The following is a 15,784-nucleotide window of genomic DNA, read 5'->3' as shown; positions in this document are numbered from 1 at the left end:
ACTTCAAGGAACGGAACGGAGTATCATAAGCCCTGTCAAATCCCGGCATGAAGATTTCGCGATGAACATATATTACGAATCATTCAAAATCAATTTCGATTTGATGATTTTTACCCTCGCTTAACACTACCACCCGGCATAAGAGGCTCTTGAATTACGTATTATTGCCCTTTCAATTCGTATCAAAACAGACGTAAATAACAACAGACTGCCTTTTGATGCCTATAGGAAAATAGGGACGTGCAATGCGTGAACCTATAATTTTGGCAGTGTGGCCTATCTATCATGAAATGGTCCTGCTGACAATTGACGTTAAATTCACATTGATCGAGATGTTCTATACGAAAAGGATCGGTGACACTGAATACCCCCATGAATCGAATGCCAAAGTTTTCCTTCGATGCAAATATCTTCCAATTCCCCACGGTTGGATCTAAAAAAGGGGGTGCACTTGAAATGAGAAAAAATTTCGTCGGGGTCCCCATGAAATTTTGAAAAAATGACGCCTTTGGTATTTCCTGCATTTAGCATAATTTGTGAAAAATTCTAAATATCACCTTTATTCTTTTAATTTTCCAAATGCTTTTTTCGAGAAAAAATATCTGTATCGGAGAGGCCGGGACGCGTGCCCTGTACTATAAATCCATGGACATACAGGGGCTAGTACCTGCTCTCCGTACCTGTGTCGTTTTACAGTGCTCTTTTACTCAACATCTTAGGAAGGGTCAATAAAGTTAGAATTGAAATGAATTGAATTCAAACCGTATTTTAGTGTGTAGCCACCAGCTCGGGAGCCGTTCACTGATGACCTATGTCCCCGATTACTAATATACATGTGAATCAATCGGTACTTCTGGAAAAATCTATCATCCAGCGAGGAAAGAATCAACTAATGTCTATTTATTAATGGATGAGACCTGTTTTTCTGGGATATTTTGCTTACTTTTTGGGATACATACCTCATTTATGTCTTAACAGAATGCCAAAAATCGCGGACAACAACTGAATATCCGATATATTTCCAGTTCTGTACCAATTAGATGCATTGGCAAAAAGACTCCTTAAGTCCAATTGAATGAGAGAGAAAATCCTCCATTTTGTGAAATTTCTTGAATTTTTACATTGTCACCATGCCTACGAAATGAAGTTATTTTTCTTGTGGGGTCTCAACAACTAAATCAGGGTGGCGTAGGCATGGTAACAATGTTCAAATCCAAGAAATTTGACAAAATGGAGGATTTTCTCTCTCATTCAATTGGACTTAAGGAGTCTTTTTGCCAATCCATCTAATTGGTACAGAACTGGAAATATATCGGATATTCAGTTGTTGTCCGCGATTTTTGGCATTCTGTTAAGACATAAATGAGGTAGGCCTATGTACCCCAAAAAGTAAGCAAAATATCCCAGAAAAACAGGTCTCATCAATTAATAAATAGACATTAGGCAGTAATCAGTGTCGCAATATCTACTGTAGAGATCATGTCAGCCAACAATCGGGAGGAAGAATCAGCCGCAGGAGCTGGTGGTGGGAGTCGGAGGAGTAGGAGATACCCGGCCAATATGCAGGGTGTTTTACAGATGAGCATCGCTAACTCAACTACTGATGATAATCGTACCGAATCATCTAACGCTGTTCCGATGTCAGAAGAGGTGAGAGTTTGAATAGGACTCAATCAATTTTGAGTAACAAATCAAACCATTTTTTAGTAGGCCCATGACTATGTCGACCCAATCATTCTTCGTCAGATCGGTCGATCGATAGGTATTTCACATCAACAGTTCGTTACTTTGTTATTAGTTGCCTAATCCGTTTCGAGTAAGATTATTCTTGAAGAAAATGAATTTCTGCATTAGACTGAGTGGTTTTAGAAACATTTGAATGTCTTCAAGATCGTTAAATTGTGTGATTAATCCGAAAAAATCTGCAAAATCCGTCGGTACCGCACACCAGCCTCATAGTAAAAATAACCATGATTTTTTAAGACTGGTGCTATCAACCGTACCTTGGCTGTAGATTGTCTAAGAGGTGCAGGTTCCAGGCTGCTGATTGTCTGAAGGGGTGCAGGTTCCAGGCTGCAGATTGTCTGGAGAGGTGCAGGTTCCAGGCTGCTGATTGTCTAACAGGTGCAGGTTCCAGGCTGCAGACTTTCTGGAGAGGGTGGTTCGAGTCGCAGGCCTGATCCATAACACCACTAAGATAATTAGGATTGTTTTTCAACAGAAAACAAACTGCTCACCCATTTTGAAACGTTTATATTTTACGGTACGATTTTTTGCAGCGTCGACAGTGGCTGAACCAAGCGTTGAGCGACATGTCGGTCGACGTCATCAGAGAAATGAAACAAAATCTGGACAACTTGAGAAGCGCCGACGCGACAACCGAGGTGAAAGAGGTTTCGTTGGACAATTTGATCGAGTGGTGTGAAAATTTAGACTTGGCGCAAGGTAAATGATGTAGATTTTAGAATAATGCGTCCAATTTTGAGTTGTCACTAATGTCGAATAATAAATTTTTCATGGTTCCCACAGTATAGGGAAATTGGGAAAAACTTGGGAATTTTGAAATGATATTTTTCAGTTTGGAAATATTTGGGAAATTCATTCACATCTTATGTATTGTATTTGCCAAGGGCAACTTTGTTCAACGATTTCCCTTGAGAATCACCTTTATCAACCAGTCACCTCTAAATGTTGAACTAGTATGTTTGTATCTGTTCATTTCTATTTGAGAAAATTGGAAAATCAACCATGGAATATTTGGGAAAAACCTGGCAATCTTTAATTCGTGTTACTGTGGGAACCATGATTTTTCCTTTTTTGTTTCGTTGCATTATTTCTAAAACCTACCGTTTAAAACTCGTCCGTTCTCTTCTATTCGTAGATTTTCATAAGATCGGGGGCTACGAATCACTTGGCGATTTGTTACGCGACGAAAACCCCGAAATTCGGTCGCGCGCGGCCGACTTGATCGCGACGCTCGTACAGAACAATCCGTATTGCCAACAGAGGGCGCTCGAGTTCGATTTGATGCCGTCGTTGCTGGCGCTGCTCGACGACGACAACGACGATCGCGTGAAGATCAAAGCGTTGTACGCAGTTTCGTGTAAGTTTCACGTGTGCATCATTTTTCCAACTAGAGACCAGTTCACGTTAGCTGCTGACTAGCATTTCCAGTTCCATCGTGTTTGCCACTTATCTCTTAGGCCTATCTCGTATTTCTGGTTCTGTCTCCATGAATTATCACTCGTAGTTCCAATTCAGCTTTCATTGCCAATACAGAATATTTCATACTTCCAGATCTGCCATAATAGAAATATGAAAAGTGTTACTGAGGGTCTTACCCCACTTGATAAATGATTAATTTCAACAGAAATATGAAATGTATTACTGAGGGTCTTACCCCTTGATTACTGATTGATTTGAACGTTACTGATGTCTTGCGATTGATATCTTTTTTTTTCTTATTCAATGAAATGTTCCCAAATTGAAAAAAAATTTACCGAATTCAGAGCATTTTCTTACAGTAGACTCTGTTAAAGATCTGATTTGATCAACTTGGATGTTTGTTGAAATGTTTTTTTGTAACTCGAACTCACTTATAATACCGATCCGTGTCGACGAATTCTCGAGCGTGTTTCGATCTCGTTTTTTTTTTTTTTGCAGGTATGGCTCGCGAATTCGACGCCGGCAAAGAGGAATTCGTGAAAAACGACGGATTCAGTCATCTGCTGCGCGCGATGCAACTCGACGTAGAGAAACTTCAAATCAAAGCCGTGTTTCTGCTCAAGGCGTTGTGCGTCGACGAATCGAAATATAAAGGTATTCACTGAACTGACGAATAACTCAGAATTCATTCTGCCGCCCGTACGGTAGACCCTTTATTACTCGAATCCCTTCCAATCCTTCCTTCGAATTGCCCCTTGATTCCTTTAAAACTCCTAAACAGAAAATGCATTTAAAAGTGCTTGAAACTCCTTCGATTTGAGCAAAATGCCTGAATCTGCTTCAATTTTGAGAACTAGTAAATTAGACATTTTTGTAGTTGTATTAAAGAAAACTACCCCTAAATCGGTACAGTTGGTACCTTGATTTTTTTAGGCGGTAACCGGATTAGATACCCAGTTTAGGTAGTTTATAGGATTAGAATTTGCTTACAAAACCACCGCATTAATGGTTTACCGAGATAAACAGAACCGATTTAGGAGGAGTCTACAGTTAATGGGATATGAAAGTGATGCAGAGGCTTCCTTGAAATTTTCTCCTTAACCCTTTCAAGGCTGACTCATTAATACCCTATAGTGCTGGAGATAATTTGAACATTTTGAAAAATTCCACCCTAGTGTGTTGAATAACGGATATACCACTATAATGAGTCTACACTGCAGCGCTGTGTATCGTTAGTTACTTATATTTCACTGTTTGTCAGGTGCTGCCATTTTTCAAGAAAGATAATTACTAATTACTAATGACATCAATACACCGCAGTACGGTGTACTAGCAAAATCTATCACTGATTTATACGCACTGAAAGGGTTAAAAAAACTCCTTACCGTTTATCCAGGAATGACTGATCTGTAGGGACCCTCTTAAATTCATACTTACCATTAGTGATACAATGAATAATAATATCAATCCCCTATTTCAGATATGTTGTGTGATATGGGAATGGTCGAACAACTCGTCGGATTATTAATCACCGAACACAAACCGTTTCACGAACATTTACTCGGCGCGCTCGTCAATCTCGTCGACGACGCGGACGGCCGCTCGTCACGATTGATCTCCGAGTGTCGGCGCCCGGAGTTCGAACTGCGTAAAGTTCTTCTGGAGCGCATCGAACTCGTGAAGGGACACGACGAATACCGCGAGGAAAAGGAATACGCCGAAAAACTGTTGGGCGTTTGTTTCGGGGTCGGCGATAATTCGGCGGTGTCGGAACAGTGCGATCGATGATGTCAGCAGATGGAATATTGCGTTTGATGACGTCAGCAGACAGAACAGTGCGATTGATGATGTCATTAGATGGAACGCTATGATCGTTGATGTCAGCAGACGGAATGCTGCGATTGATGATGTCAGCAGATGGAACAGTGCGATCGATGATGATGTTGGCATCTCGATCTATGTGACTTTCCATACAATTAGCTATCATCATATGCTCATTAATGATCGATATATAAAGATATAAATTACTGATATTTTTAATGAAAATTTTCACGTAGCATTCCTTATGTGGGGCATATACATTGTAAAGATATTGTAAATTTGGCTGGAAAATGACATTTTGAGGCCAGTTAGTCAAAAGTTGGTTAGAATTAACCAGTGGATAGTTGACATAGTGATAACCGCAAGTTTGTTGTTACTATGGTATTTATCCGCTGGTTATCTATCTTTAACCAACTTTTGAACAACTGGACCTTGATGTTAGCAGACGGAATTTCACTGGAAGCGGGAGTTATTGAACATTTTGAACAGCGAATTGCCTCGCATCCATACTTACTTCAGTAGCTTGCCTCGGATCTCGTGTGAGTGCAGAGTCCTCATGGCTCTTTGATTTCTTAAAAACTTCTAAAGGGAACTATTTCCTAGATCCGCCCCTGCTACCGATTCTGGAATTCTCCTTTCTAGCATGGGTCGAACCCTGGAGTACCGTTGTGTCCTTCATCCGATGATTAAATTTTTATACAAGTGGTATGAGTGAGTGGTTAATAGTGTGCTTGCTGGTCATCGGTTCGAACCATGCAACCTCATTATAATGACCTGGGGTCAGTTACTCAAAAGTTGGTTAAAGATAACTGGCGGATAAATACCATCGTAACAACGAACTTTTAAAATGTCACTACGTTAACCATCCACTGGTTAACTCTAACCGACTTATGAGCGAAGGCCCCTGGGATATAACGAACCAGACCTAGAATTTCGTCCCAAATTTAACAATTTCATACTGGAAAAACTGTATCGGTTATAATGAAACGGTTCCTCGTCCACTGAAGTTCATTGTAATGAGAATCCAGTGTAACGATATATTGTTAATCCATCCGTGTTCTACGTCATAACGAGTGTCCACAGTAGAATCCTCACGAACTTATCCTCATTACCTCTTCGAACCCTGTTAGGTGATTGCGGTTAGAATGAAAAAAAACATGCGACAAAATAAATGTATATATTAGATAACATTGATTTTTATTAACAAAACCATAGATTCTTTTGAATGTTTACAGTATAATTATTATTATTATTATTATTATTATTATTATTAACGCGTTAACAAGGATGCAAAATATTCCGCAAACGAAATAGTTCACCAACTTATCGGATGTAGCGGACCGCGCTGAATCGGGACCGATGAAATTAATCCGGTTTACGGGGAATCCGCAAAGCTAGGGGCACGCAGGCGTATTTTTCGTCCGACCTAGACGATTAAATTCGCCGGTAAATTTACACGCCCGATTATGAACAGGCGCGCATAGCGATTGATATTGATATCCGATATTTTAACGAATCTCTCGATATTAATAATGAATCATATCGGTTGATAAAATTTGATAGCTCGATCGGAATAATCGTAAATGAAATCGGCCGACACAGGCAAATTTTTTGCCAGATTTCTCGAATTATCGCGCTCGGCTGAAAAAAGTACGCTCGTCTGCCCCTAGCTTAATATATTACATACATTATGTATAGATAGACCATCGAGCAAATCCGGATCAGACCGTGATCCTGATTTAGCGAGGTCGACTCTATTACGATTAAACATTCACGTACATAGCAGAGGCGCTCAAATGAAGTTGGGAATTCATATCGACGAATAATTCATCTTATTCTTAAATCGGTATTTTGCCGCGCGCTAGAATCTTTTACGATCTACCGATAAATTTGGCTAGCGCGTTTTTTTTTTGTCTTCGTACGTATCTAATAATCACGAGAAATACTAAAATCAAATGCATTCATTTAACAATACTTCTAGACGCGAGTGAATCTTAACAAGAAATTGTTACAGATATCGGAATGTATGATATGGGAATAATGTATATGTTGGCGTGATATCTTCAAATATGGCGTACTGATGATTTTTAGAATAATTCAGTAGACGCGCAAAAGAAGTCGATTAACCCTTTCAGTGCTGACTAAGTCTTATTAAATTCCCATAAGTGCTGGAGATAATTTGAAAATTCTTAAAAATTCCACCCCAGCGTGTTGAATAACGGGCGTCATACTGCTTTAGTGTGTCTACACCACAGCGCCGCGTATCATTTGTTACTAATAAGTGCAGTGTATCATTTGTTTCTAATATTTCACTGACAGGTGCTGCCATCTTTCATTAGAGATAAAATCCTAAAATCGATAATAACAATACACCATGATGCGGTGTACTAGCAAATTTCATCAATCAATACGCCGCACTGAAAGGGGTTAATACGTTTTTGTAGCGCTATTACTCGATTTAATCAGTGGATAGCTGATACGATGACAATTAAAACTGCATCGTTACCAAAGACTGGGCGCACACTGGTCGCGTTTTAAAATTATCTAGTATTAATCGCTATTTGGTAAGACAACTTAAAATTTTCGTCATCAACGACGCGTTAAAACGGAGAGAAAAAAAACAAACTCAACCAATTTTTCGATATGACACCCGAAAAAGCTCGAATCATTTTACGGAAAAAATAACAAATGCTTATTCTTATTTTAAGAGGAGATATCGGCCGACTAGTGAATATAACAGTTGTAAGCCCGAGCTCGGCTGAATTCCGTCTCGAAACTGAAAACAATAATGAATCCGCGATTATATCATCAACGATAACAATTCGCGAGATCTAATTTTTTAACATAATTTACAACAATAACAACAAATAAACAAATATTAATTAATTATCATCAGCTGTACAGATTCATGCAAGTTCTACGTGCGTCAGTCACTCATTCGTACCGGATCCGGTTCGACGGTTGTGACTTCGAGAGTTGATTCAGTTCATTTTCAATGAGTTAACGCGATCAATCAAATCTAAACTCACAACCGCCGAACCGGGTCCAGAAAATAACTCATTCGACGAACTCTTCTCGAGTCCGCGTCTTAACAGAAGCGTATTATAATAATCAATAATATTTTATTAGTTAATAATATAAAAAAGATGTGAATTAATGGTAAAACGATAATTACCATTGCAAGATTAGTAAATCTTGATCCCGACTGGGCTGCGCGTGTTATTCTATACCGGTGCTAGCATTTCGGAAATGTCACGCAATACGCAAAGCGACTCTCTGAATGAACTTTTCTTAGAGTAGACTCCGCTCAAGTCAGATTTGATCGAGTCGGATGTTCGTTGAAATATTTCTTGTGACACCACTTACGAAAAAAATGTAATATCCAACTCGGATAACGCTCGAATCGGACACCTTCCAGGCTCCGAACGGTCCGACTTGAGCGGAGTCTACCGCATTCGGAGAGCGAACACCGGTACGAAAAACGAACGCCGCGGTTATTAGGTCGTCAAATAAACATCAACAAAATCAGTGTCTCTTCGAGACCCGTTCGAAATAAATTAAATACATTATCTTCATTCAACTGTTTAGATCCGTACCCGCGTAAGTCGGGTTTAAACCTAAAAACCTATGAATGCTACCGGGAGGTGCTCCCTGATGGTGCATACGGATAGATAAATCAACTCGCACGTCGGCGCCCGGTCGCATTTAAATCCGATTTACGAAGTAGCAAGGCGAGGTTTTTTCTAAATAGTTAGATCTAGCGCGATTGCGTAGTCATAAAGACTTACGGCTGTATATGAAATTGATATCGCCGAATTCATAGGAGACTATGAATCAACTTGGAAAGCTGCTCATTTTGACGACTTAAGCTTAAGAGACATTCAATCGCCCTGTTTAATAGGTTTTGTATACATATAACAGAAGAACAGCCAAATGATGGCTTAGTAATTGGCAATTTGGACTCAAAACAACTAAATTAGACAACTTATTAAGTGATGTGAAGCGCCATGTGAAACTTACGCCCGCTAGACGGAAACTACCGGAACAAATTTTTGCCTGCTGCGCGCGCCCGCGAAACTGAAATATTCTCTACACAATATCTATTCGAACCGATATAAACCTACGTACGGCATAGTCCGATATACTATAAAAAACCCACATTTATACTTACTACGCACTACGAATTCCCTTTACTATCATTATTATTGTCGGTTATAATATTAGTGTTTCTCTATACGCGGTGTCTGTAGGCACTCTAATGGCATTATTCAAACTGATACGTACTTTATCATTTCATCCGTTAAATATATATATATATGTATTCATATGTTAGCTTATAGTAACGGAAACAAAATCCCACCGAACCGGCGAGATGTGAGCGCCGGAAAAAAACAACAATACCTCAACGACGGGATAAGCGGCGAAACGTGGAGTACTTCCATGTACAGGTACCTACATAACCAAAATATGTATCATTCACCGTAATCTACCATTTGAGTCGATATTTGGCTTTCGTGTGAAATATCAAAAAGAATGTCTTGAAGTATTTCAAACTGCGCTTAGGGCTCGTTTTACGAATCAGTTTTAACCTTGAAATAACATGATTGAACCTCATCATCGAAACAAACTTCAGGAAATCGATACAATTACAACTAAAAGTTCATCTATCAATAAGAAGCTCTTTAAAGGCATTGTGACTGAAGTATCCAATACTATAGCTTTTTTCCCTATTGAATTAATCAGACCGCTAAAGACTTAATTTCATGCGGCAAACGACAGTATTTTGATCAGTTTTTGACTAGATACGGGAAGAAAAATTGTTTTTCGAATACTGACGAGGGTCGAGATGTTGAGAGAGAAAAGCATTTTCATACATCATCGGTAAAGACGTTTGTTTAAACAACAGAATACCGATCGGCTACATGAGTCGAAGCCTGGAATGGATGTATCACATGTATCACACCTATATAACAGTTTTAAGCCTAACGCCTGCGACATGAAATGATAACTTTTTTCGCTCATCGGTTTCGTGAAACAAGAAACGTAATTGTATAACGCTGTACATGCGCGTGATGTCACGGAAACTGAACAGGAAACGCCGAACCCTGCCATCCAACTGAGGTTGCCCTTTTCGTCGTCAAGACAGAGCTAAAACCTGCAAATTTGACAATCTTGACATCTTTTATGATGTATTTCATCAAAAATATATCAACACTGAGGGTTGGACCCATTAGTGGCCTTTCACATGGCTGCTATACCCCAAAAATGCCTATTCTTTCCTCCTGGTCCCCGGCCTTCTAATTTTCCTAAATCCAACCCTGCTATAAGTGACGACGAATGGATCAAAACAACCGCGCCATTTTCATATCGTGCGATACATTTACATGTTTTCTCATCGGCGGCATTGTTTGTTTCCGTATGTTTACCCATACGTTTCTTGTTTCGGTGCGCTAATAAGCGGGAAAACTATAAAACATCATCACATGAACGCAAAATCTATTTCTCATCGTTTTTACATCGCGTTTAGTAGCTAAAAACTAATAAGACCACTAATCGAAAATCTAACTATTTCGTCGAACATTTAGGCTATACAATGCGTGCGATCCCGCCGCGTTATATTATATGTACAATACATTTTCTCTCATCGAACTGTTGTATATGTTGTTGCGTGTACGTTCGCGGCGCCCTCTGGCGTGGAGCTGAACGGTCACGTGAACGCAGCGGCGCGCGCTCCGACATCGTCGAAGCGAGTAAATAATCGTCAATTCGGAAACGAACAAATCGAAGAATTTACAACCGGCACTTTTCAAACTGCGCGCTGCCTTAATAAAACGTCTCTAGATGATCTTGAATAAACCATTCATGCGTTTCATTGATAAATTCGACACTAGATGTGAAATCTATATATTTTTCTTCGATTGATGAAGGTTCATCGAATGAATTCTAGCGATGTTCGGTCGTATAAATTCAGCACGGGGAACTCAATAACCTACAGAACCAGGTTTTAGACTGGTATCATCTTCAACCCGGGGGTTAGCTAAATTGAAAATGAATTCAGTTAGCCTCCGGGTTAAAGTTAATACCAGGCCCAGGATCCAGTTCCAGTTCAGAGCTAAGATTTGACTCATCAAAATGAACTAACTTTAATTCAGAGTTTACTCGAACTCACTAATGTGGAACTGGGTCCAGATATAACTGTTTGAGTGACAAATGGCTCCTTCAACCCGCTATGCTTTCATGGCAGAATATAAGAACAAGTTGTAAACTAGCCGTGTGACTAGATTGACCGAAGGAATACTGGGTATACCGACCGAGCTGAAGTTATATTCGAACAACTGTGAAAGCTCTATTCAAGGCAGAAGGAGCGCCATTCAGTATTTCATACAAACTTTAACTGATACCTGAGAGAAATCCCTAACGAAGCCAAAATTGAAAAATTCTATATCGGAATGATTGTATTCGAGGAGCGACGTATCGGCTAACAACTGTTAGCCATCATCAGGCGTACTGTAAATCGCAGATCTCTCAAAACAGCCTTACGCAAAATCTATATTAGTGTTAATGCCTATGATTTATCTTATGTAGATTGTTACAGACGTGATACACGAATGTGTACGCCTGATGATGGCTAACAATTGTTAGCCGATACGTCGCTCCTCAAATACAAAATCATTCCGATATAGAATTTTTCAATTTTGGCTTTGTTATCGTGGGATTTCTCTCGTCATCATCATACACGGATATTGTGTATCTTCTCGTCTAATCTTTAACTGATACCTGGTGATTCCAGAGTGCCCATACACCGATAGCCCTGGCTTCAAATCATCTTAAATCGATGAGAAAAGATTTATCAGTATCGTACAACAGAGTGGCGATTAAATCATATATACAACTCGATATTTGTAACTTACAGTTTTTTTTTTCAGTTATCACAACCTACGTATGTGAAAAAATATAATGTATGGCTCAATCGTCAATATACGACGTTTATATCGTGGCAGGTATGTCGGTAAATCGTTTTTTCGTCGCGGGCGGATCTCGAGATGGGGGGGGGGGAAGCGCGATCGAAAATGGGCGATTCGATCGAGTGCTTTATTTCTAATACAGAAAACCGGATTTCAAAATCGAATTTCTCACACATACGAATTAATACGTCGTAGAATAGCCACACTCTCAAACGTGGAGAATAGAAAATAGGATAAAAACCAACCATGTACAGAGAGCTAACAATGTAATTCAGACACAAAATTTTCATTTTAAGAAAATTGATAACAGAGTGCACAACGTTTTGAACTCTTACAAAAGATCATGGTCCGTTTCTAATAACTCCCACTAGAGATCATAGTCTGTTTCTAAATTTCTTGATTTTTTGAATAATCATTTTGTTTTCAAATTTGTACACGGTGCATTTTTATCATAGTACGAATTAAGCACGTTTCCGAAAGAACAGTTTGACGACGGTAGAATACTAACGCCCCCGGCCACCACCCCGATCTCGGGATCCGCCGCGCGTTTATAGAAGTTATTGTTAATATTAATACACGGCTAATCTACACAGGCTCCTAGGCGCTACTAATGCTAAGACGTGTTTCGATTGACGATATCTTGCGCTTTGCGTTGTTGATCGAGTCCGGCTGCCGCGTAGGAGAACACGCACAGTACCGCGTAACATATCTGATCAGACTGTAAAAATAAACAAAAATACGCCGTCGTCATTTATCGTAATTTTTCGGTTAACCACAAAAATCAACATCGAAATACAGAATAACCTCCCTTCAGCCCAACGCGTGACACAGGGAAACGCAGAATCACTGAAACATAGAAACACTAAAAAAACATGTTTCGTTTAAAAAAGATTGCTTCCCGAAACCATGTTTCTCGTAAACGCACATAATGGGAAACGCTTGGAAACATGTTTCGGTCTCATGTTTCCATGTTTACCAGCGTCGTGTACGTTGGGCTTTATATCGAACATTTCCCTATAGAGCATAAACCTCCCATAATGAACACGTCTTTTTCCTAGTTCCTCCACAGTAACCACAGTGAATGCTTGGAAATATTCTGTTCGAGCCACGTGATAGTTAGTGGCAAGCGTAGTCTATATACAGTGTTAACTGCGCAGATTTTACATATACATCGAGGAGACATTAGTTTCTTTTCATGCATGAAGGTTATTCAGTCGGTCATGTAGATTTTTTTAAATACAATGACCGCAGAGAAATACAATGACGATGAATTACTCTTTTCAAAGCAGTTCATTCAGAGATGACATACCGGAATCTTGAATACAAGTCTAAACTATATTAGCCGCGATCACATGGAGATAGACGATTTGACCACAGTCAAATTTGCCTGAATAAGAGCGCAAGTCAAATTTGGCAATAATTTGACCGGTGCTAAATTTGGCATGAGTCTGGTCCGACGTTTGTGGTCGGGCTAAATTTGGCACCAGTGTACACAGTCAGCCCAGACGTAGGTAAAAGACGGGGCTATGCAGGCAGAGAAAACCAATTGTAGGCGGTTTTTATTTTGAAGATTACTGAAGCTGCTTTGAAAAGCGTAACGCGACCGAAAAGCTGAAACGAAAAGGTTATTTCGATTGTTTTTATCAACCACCATCTGATTAGAGAAGGAGAGCAAGAGGGAGAGGCATTATCATTTTAAAAGCAGCGTAGCCAGCACCAGCAACGTGCGCGCGAGCGGTCGGGGGCGCGCATGGAAATCAGGTTAAAATAGAGAGCATTCAGCATTACCCAAACATTAAGGTATTCATTCAGTAGATTGTTCGTTCACATCTTATATATTCCTGAAAACATGTACAAAGAAATCGCGCAGCAGGAAAGATATATACAAAGTTAGCAACCGACACCCATTCAACCTTTCAGCGCCTGAGTCCATCTTTTCCACACGGACGCTTCGAAGACAATGGTTAGCTAACAGCGTTTTACTGCGCCTATTTATGCCTAACCACAGTTAACTAACCACAGTTAGCACGCCACTAACAGAGTTTTCCTGCACCTGCCCCTGACCGATAAAGCCCATTCTTGCTTAAAGATAAGGATATCGTTAGAGAATAAAACCACAGTTACTTCTGTAAAAACAGTTTATTGCCTTATAGTTTCAAGGTTCAAACTAAACCTCATCATCAGAGGAACAAGAGATACAATTGTATTTCTTGTTCCTCTGATGATGAGGTTTAGTTTGAACCTCGAAACCGCAAGGCAATAAACTGTTTTTACAGAAGTAACTGTGGGTTTTATTCGTTAACTCTACACTGAGATTTACATCAGTTCACTGCAGTCATAAGGATATCGTGTTTATCGAGGTGGGAGATGGCTTGGCACCGAAAGGTTTCAAAAACGTTTTAGAAACTCACACCTTATGGATTACCACCGGCAGTAACAATCAGTTTTTAGGAAATAAGCAGCGTTTCCAATTGAGAGTTATATAATCGACCACCAAAACGAAGTACAGTAACGCCCGCTTAATCCGGATGAATTCGGGACCAAATTCGTCGCGGGCAAGTTTTACGGACCGGTATTACCTTTAACCCAAAGGCTAACTCAATTGAAAATGAATTGAGTAAACCCGCTGGTTAAAGGTAATACCGGTCTGTAAAACCAGGCCCTGGTTTACCAGAAATTCGGATCAAACAGTCATATTTTACACACGTCTGGATTGGATTCAGGATTAAGCCGAGTCTTCTGTATTGCATTACATGAACTTAGACCCGCTTTAGAAATGAGGTAACTTCGACCATCAGAGGCATACTTAACTTAGCAACCCCACTAGATCAGAGTAAGCTGAAGCACGGGCACAAAATATACATATTTTACCGATTCTTGTATCTCTCTTGACACATAAGTACATGCATTGTCATGAATTAAAACATGTCTTAATTCATCTTAAAATTATTTTCATTGGATGGTAAGTCACCTTTTCAGGTCTCGACTTAAGCATATAGTGAACTATTGGTTATTATATCTATTAGGTTAATGAACATGGTGCATACGGCTACATGCCTCAAGTTTCATCTGAAAACGTGATTTAATCTCATTTCAATGAGAAATTTAACTAAAACAAAAATTTAACTAAAACAAAACTATAAAGATACCAATGGTATGGAACCGGTCGAGATTTCCCAATCATATATTGGTACATATCTCGGTTTTCGTCAAAGCCTGAAGGGACGTCAGTAGCCCAGAACGTGAAGCTTAGACTGGTCTTAAGTTGTTAGTTTGGCCATAGAACTTAGATGGTCTCAGCCTTGACTACGGAACAGTGTCCGAGCAGGACACGAAATGAGTTTACGGTATTCTAATTTTCATGCTTCGAAATATCTATGACTACAAAATCAGTGTACTTTTTATTTCAGCTCGCAACAGTCCTGTATACCTATGCTATATTGAATTAAGAGCATATTATAGATGCATGCGTTCACTATAGAATTTGAAACTGCTGTTTAGTTTAAGTGCGCGGGTTGCAAGGGGTGGAGCAAAGTGACCTCATTTCTACAGCCGTTGAAAAATCTGTCGTGAAAGGTTAATTCATAAGCGGCACGCTAAAATCAATCTAGAAAAAAAAAAAACACCCGAGTATAACAACCTATGTCGTCGGAACGGCCAATAGATTATGATCGACGCCGTTTTGGTTTTGTTGTTGAAGCTGTTGTTGTAGTTTCAAATGTTTTACTTGCGGCCCTCTGGTGGCAAGTACGGATACTACGCGATGGAACGCTAATACTATTTGATTCGCCTAGAAAATAAATGGAAAAACGAAACGAAATCAAAAGCGAAAC

At 39.6% G+C, this 15,784-nt stretch overlaps 2 protein-coding genes across 4 annotated transcripts in view; one reads left to right on the top strand and one right to left on the bottom strand.

Annotated features, from left to right (window-relative positions):
- Positions 1–783: 783 nt before the first annotated feature.
- Positions 784–5,188, top strand: LOC141912521 (hsp70-binding protein 1-like). Of its 3 annotated transcripts, none has more exons than XM_074803773.1 (6): positions 784–835; positions 1,475–1,650; positions 2,280–2,445; positions 2,882–3,103; positions 3,664–3,819; positions 4,646–5,188. In XM_074803773.1, exons 2-6 carry the CDS (start codon positions 1,480–1,482, stop codon positions 4,951–4,953), a joined length of 1,023 nt encoding a protein of 340 aa, XP_074659874.1. In that variant the 5' UTR covers positions 784–835; positions 1,475–1,479; the 3' UTR covers positions 4,954–5,188. The 3 variants fall into 3 exon arrangements, with proteins under 3 accessions (XP_074659874.1, XP_074659873.1, XP_074659872.1); XM_074803772.1 differs by having other exon boundaries at positions 801–847; XM_074803771.1 differs by having other exon boundaries at positions 818–835; positions 1,437–1,650.
- A 6,500-nt stretch (positions 5,189–11,688) lies between these two features.
- The window catches only part of LOC141913198 (MAP kinase-activating death domain protein-like), a 55,478-nt gene continuing 51,382 nt past the window's right edge, over positions 11,689–15,784 (bottom strand). The window contains exons 31-32 of the mRNA XM_074804668.1: positions 15,592–15,741; positions 11,689–12,669 (exon numbers count right to left, since the gene is read on the bottom strand). Coding sequence (XP_074660769.1) covers positions 15,592–15,741 — 150 coding nt within the window. The 3' untranslated portion in view covers positions 11,689–12,669. The remainder of the gene's footprint in view (positions 12,670–15,591; positions 15,742–15,784) is intronic.

Source organism: Tubulanus polymorphus, chromosome 11, assembly GCF_964204645.1.
Source record: "Tubulanus polymorphus chromosome 11, tnTubPoly1.2, whole genome shotgun sequence".
Classification (NCBI taxonomy): Eukaryota; Metazoa; Nemertea; class Palaeonemertea; order Tubulaniformes; family Tubulanidae; genus Tubulanus; species Tubulanus polymorphus.
The sequence above is the reverse complement of the archived record's forward strand: the minus strand, read 5'-3'. Positions and strand labels throughout refer to the sequence as shown.